Consider the following 6,000-nt stretch of genomic DNA (forward strand, 5'->3'; position numbering starts at 1 on the left):
CAAAATTAGCATCTGCTAAGGGTGCATCTCTTTATCTTGCTTGCCACTTCTTACATTTTATATATATATATATATATATATATATATATATATATATATATATATATATATATATATATATATATATTTAGAAAGTTATTAGATATAAAGAAAAGTTTTTAAGTTCTTAGATATTGGTTTACTAGCTCTAAATATTTTTGCTTTAGTTGCCATTCTTACAAACTCGCTATACTTAAACTTAAAGTTATTCTTTTTTCTGTTTTAAATGCTAATTAAAATTAAAAGTTCCACAATTAAGTACTGTGAAGCAGCTTTGCTTCCTCTTCATAAAGTATTTTTAACCTTTTAAGTTGATTTCTATCTAGTTAATTTAATTTCTACAGTAACTCAATGATTTAATTATTTCATTTGTTCATCTTACTATGAAGAATTGTTTCAAATATGTTAAACTTTTCAAACTACGCGAAGCATAAAATAGTTATTAAAAAATGAACTTTTTTATTTATAAAATAATTTAGCTTAAATAAAACTAAAACCAGCGTTAGTTTTATTAGAATCTTGTTGGACTTTTCAGGGTCAGGGGCTATTTTTATTTTGGAAGCTTTTTTTATGTGCCACAGCGTAATATCAACTAATAAAAAAAGTCTTCTTGACTGTTTTGGGGCCCCTAACATTGCAGGGCCCGGGGCTATAGCCCCCTCTAACCCCAACCCTTCTTAATCCACCACTGGAAATAAGACACGAGTACATAAATAAAAATTATATTATACTCTTTGGTAAATAAAAGAACATTTGTTTCCTTATTAAGCAATCGTAAGTTGTTTATATAAAAAATGTCACTTAATTTTATTTAAAAAATTATAAAAGAGCGATGTTTCGAAAATATTTGTTCTTAACGTAATTTATTTTGCTTAAAGTTTTTTTTGCATTAAAATTATGTTTTAATGTCGTTGATGTGACATTTATTCAGAAAATATTTGATCATAAAAAAAAGCATTTAACCGCAACTGAGAATTTTTTAAAGAAACAAATTGTTTTATAAAAAAAACTAATTTTGAAAGACTTTAAATATGATTTTGAAAATTTAAATTTAGTTTAGAAGGAATGTAAAATAGTAAAACGTTGAATGTAAAATAGTTTTGCAATTTTTATTAAAGAAGTTTTTTTCTAATCGTTTGCTAACTAATTCATTACATAAAATATAAGTCTCTCCATCATAGATTATCATAGAATATTATAAGCGAAAGGAAATTAAAAACTTTATTTTTCTTATAAAACGAAGAAGTGCTTTTGGTTAAGCAAATTCTTTTCACTGATATATTTTTTGTTTCTTATTAATTCATTATCATGTAAAGTTCTTTTGACATAATACATTTATTTATTATGTTTACAAATATCTTATTGGTAACTGATAAAATGTGTCTTTTAATTGTTTATAATCTTTATTAAAAATATGTAAAATTATTAGATACGTAAAAATTAAAATAAATAAATAAACTGTGATAAACAAAAAAAAATAGATTATGTTAAGTATAAGATTGTTTAAATAAATAAATTACAAGGAAATATAATCTTTGTTAAATGGCAAGCTTAGATTCTATTAATAATTTTTGTTAAATTAGTTTAAATAATTTTTAACACAGTTTAAAATCAAATTTAATTACAACGTGATACTTTAAAATACTTTTAAACTATCAATAATGTTATCAATAATGTAAATTATTTTTTTTATTTGTCAATACTTTATTGCTGTAAAAAAGAGCGCATATTTTTTTTGGATAAAATAAGCGCTTAATTCGGGAAGATAAGACTTGAAAAACAGATTAATATCAAAATTTTATTGATAGACACGTTTTTTGGGGATTAATATAAAAATTAGTTTTAAGGAATTGATTTGTAAAGAAAGAAAAAAAAAAATCAAAATTCATTTAGAAGGAATAATGTTGAAAATGCCTATACAGAATAATATAGAAATTTGGATTTAAGAGTGCTATCGAAAAACTAGCAAAGAGATAGACCATGCAAGGAGTGTTGTACATCAACTGTTACATCGACTGAGGGTTTGTTTTAGGCAGGCAGTCTATCAGTTAAAAAAATTTAATCATAATCATTTTTTAATTTTTAACATTATTCAATTTTTAATTATTTCGATGTTAATCATTTTCTTCTAATTTCGATCTTATAATGCTTTTAGGATTCTCAATACTATTTCTTTTTTCACAATTTTGATTTTATTCTCTCTGGAAAGTTCCTTTTCAAATTAGTTCAGTTTGGCTGTTTTCGATACTGTTACCCCTCAATTCAAGCGTATAATGCCGTATATATTGGCATATGTTTTTTCAGAAGGTAGAAAAATGAATGTTATTTATAGTTTACAATATTATTTTTATTTACGCAAATTATTTCTAGTCTACACTTAGTCCTATAATAAAAAATGACTACAAAATGCGAGAAATCCGCTGAATGCAAAAATTTTCATAAAAAATAGTGACTGGCACCTCAATATATCAGCCGGTGACCAAAATTAATGAACTGGTTATTTTAATCGCCCTTCTGGCGACCAATTTAAAATTAGAGTATACCCCTGACCTTGCTAAAAATAAAAACTCAGTCAAATATTGAAATCTTATAAATTGCCACTACTTCTAATTATTTATTTTACTGAAAATTTCAATCTAAAAATATCGACAAATAGCTATAACTCAAAAGTTAAAAACAAACTAGCTAGCCACAAACAGCACAAAATAAGTTGTTTCTTTAAATTCACCGAAGGAGTTTATAGTTTTAACAAATTCAGCCATATTTTGTGCAAAATAAACATATGATTAGTAATGGATTTGTCAATAGAATTGACATGAAACAAAGATGAGACTAGCTTACCACCAAAGTTATAGAAATTCAACCTAAAAATCGTAAATTTAACATAAATTTAAATAAATTAAACTATTGCAAACCTTTTAACTAAGCTCAAAAGTTTGAGATTTTTTTAAATGCGTGTTAAAAATTATTTTATAAAATAGTTTTTTTGTAATAAAACTATTCTATAAAAGCAACTGAATATTGATGAAGTTGCAGTCAATAAATTTTACAAAAATTGAAGAAAAAAGATCCTTTTTTTTTAAATTTGTTATTTAATTAGAAAATTTAAATGAAATTATTAACAATAAAAAATAATACCTAACAATAACATAATGTTTACAACTTAAATATTCACATAAGTTACATTTTTAATAAAAAAGTTTTGGTATAACTAAATAGCTTAACAATATTAGAGTTTCAACATATAAACAGATAAAAGCTTTAAATATATATCAGCATATTAAATCTGATTGAAATTATGAACAGCTGTTAAAAAATGCATAGTTGACCGCAAGCAACACTAGAATTAACTAGTTTAATGTATGCTTTGTCAAAAATAATAGTTTGGTTTCATAAATTGGAATTTTTTGTAAAAAATACTTATATTGTAATATGGCATCAGATCAGAATTTTTCACAATCTGGCGGAGATTAATAGCATTTTGAGTTTCCACCCCCTTTTGTTAACCCCCTCCCCCTATTTATTAAATCTAGACTAAAATTCTTGTCCCTCCCTTTTATTCAAAATTAAAGACTTAAGAGTATAGATTTGAGTTTTCACATAAAACATGTACGGCATAACCCTAAAATTTTTAACTTTTTAAATTTTCTGTCAGTGCATACTATTTCAATATGTATTAATATAATGAATATTACTTTAATAAATAAAACAACAAAGATTTTATTATTACAACAACCTAAAATTTGTAAATAAAAATCGAACCTCCCTTAAAACAAAAAATTTTTATACTTACATTAGGAATAGATTCTTTGTTTTTCATTGTAGAATTTTCATTAAAACTTTTTTTATAGTTTTTATTTTGATTATAATAACTGTTTTGGTTTTTTAAAAAATTATTGTTTTTTTGATGACCAGAATGAAAGTTTTTATATTGACGCATGTTATTCTTGTCACCCTGAAAACTGCTACATGTTTGCAGAAAGTTTGAACCATTTACATTCAATGAACAATTGTTCCAAGAGTTATTGTTTGGGGGAAAATTGTTGTACTGCTGTTGTAATGGAAGGTTTTGTGGTAACAGCTGCTGTGGAGGGTAAAACTGATTGCTGCAGGGGGGATTTACTGTTTGCATATATAAATGTGGTGGTCTCATAATATTTGGTGGAGGTACTACTGGTAAAACATATGATGGTAGATTACAAACTGAATCTTGATTGGAAAACAAGAATGGTGATCCAACATGAGGAGCACATGGTTGAAAGGGAGCATAAAATTGTCTTTGATTCCTAGAAGAATCTAATGATTCTTGTTGATATTTGTAATTTCCATTATCAGCAATAAAACTAGTGTTAGTGTAACTCATTTTTGCAAAACTAAAATAAAAAAGTAAAAGCAATATAATATAATATATATATATATATATATATATATATATATATATATATATATATATATATGCATATATATATATATATATATATATATATATATATATATATATATATATATATATATATATATATATATATATATATATATATATATATATATATATATATATATAATATATATTTATATATAATATTATTATTAGTTATATTGAGAACTATAGCTGTAACTACAAGCAAATGGTTATATAACTTAAAAATATTTTAATATCAATAAAGAGAAATGAGTAAATAAAAAATTAGGATAAAAAAAGTATTTTAGTTTTCAATTTTCAGATAAAAAGCGTTGAAGAATATTGTTTAATTTTCTTTAAACTTTGTTCCAGAAAAAGTACAAAAACAAAGAATTCAACTTATTTAGTAAAAGGTGTTATATTTACTAATTCAATATTACTAGAATGCAGAATAAGTATCTCGGTCAGAAATTTTTATATTTAGTCTGAAAGTTCTTACAAAATTGATGTATTCAATTATTCAATTTTGCAAACATTTTGTAGTTCACGTGCAAGTTTGACAAGTTTGTTTTTATTAGTGTTGTTACGACTAATATAACTCGACTGCCGGACCCACGGTCTCTATAATAACGTTATTGTAGAGATCAGTGTTGCCGACTTTCTAAATGGACTAAATACATTTTTGAAATCGAGTCAACGTGGGATTTTTCTTTTTTTTTTTTTTTTTTACGAAAAAAATTGCAATAAAAATATTTTTATTTTTTTAAATATCATATCATGTAAATATTAGTGGAGCATCAGAAAATAAAAAAAAATAAAAACGACAACGGGACAATTTTTACCCAGGTCCCAATGATTTAGTGACCCCCTAAATTCTTGTCAATACAATTAGATTACACACATGATTGTATAGATGACGTTAAGATTTTCGAGCTTCGTAATTTAATTTTTGCGTCAGAGCCCCGAGCCAGCGTGGACTGCCCCTTTATGAAAGTATTTAATTAAATCACAGCCATTAAGTATACAAAAACAAACAAACAAACAAACAAAAAACGAAACACGTAACCGAAAGTTTAATTACATATAAATATTGCTATAATGCTTTTAATAAGGTAAAACTTTAATCGAGAAAACAAAAATACACAATGTATGGTAGATAAGGGTAATATGACCTTGGTAATATGAGCATACTAAAAAATTTCTTATATAGAAGCAGTTGCTTTGTATTTTTTGAATCGACATTAGGTGGTGATAACAGAAATCAGTATCATTAGCGTAAATTTATATGCAGTAGTAAGCGGCTCTCATCTAATTAAAATGCTATTAAATTTTTTGCGTTGGTAAAATATTATCATCACGCATGAAAAAAATCATTGGCGCGAAATTTTGATGCTAAAATAATGAAATTTAATTTTTCATAAAGAAAAATATGTTACTTAAAAATCAGCTTTTTTTTGTTTGAAAAACAATGCATATAAACAATTACTTTTGACTTTATTTAAAGATATCATTTTTGTGTAATATGAGCGTGCTCAAATTAGGGGCTGTCCATTAACTAC

At 24.7% G+C, this 6,000-nt stretch overlaps 1 protein-coding gene across 1 annotated transcript in view; it reads right to left on the minus strand.

Moving 5' to 3' along the window:
- Positions 1–5,080, minus strand: part of LOC100206181 (nuclear FMR1 interacting protein 1) — a 39,740-nt gene extending 34,660 nt beyond the window's left edge. The window contains exons 1-2 of the mRNA XM_065788410.1: positions 4,941–5,080; positions 3,833–4,412 (exon numbers count right to left, since the gene is read on the minus strand). Of these exons, the coding sequence (XP_065644482.1) occupies positions 3,833–4,402 (570 nt within the window). The 5' untranslated portion in view covers positions 4,403–4,412; positions 4,941–5,080. The remainder of the gene's footprint in view (positions 1–3,832; positions 4,413–4,940) is intronic.
- Positions 5,081–6,000: the final 920 nt, after the last annotated feature.

This window comes from Hydra vulgaris, chromosome 01 (genome assembly GCF_038396675.1).
Source record: "Hydra vulgaris chromosome 01, alternate assembly HydraT2T_AEP".
NCBI lineage: Eukaryota > Metazoa > Cnidaria > Hydrozoa > Anthoathecata > Hydridae > Hydra > Hydra vulgaris.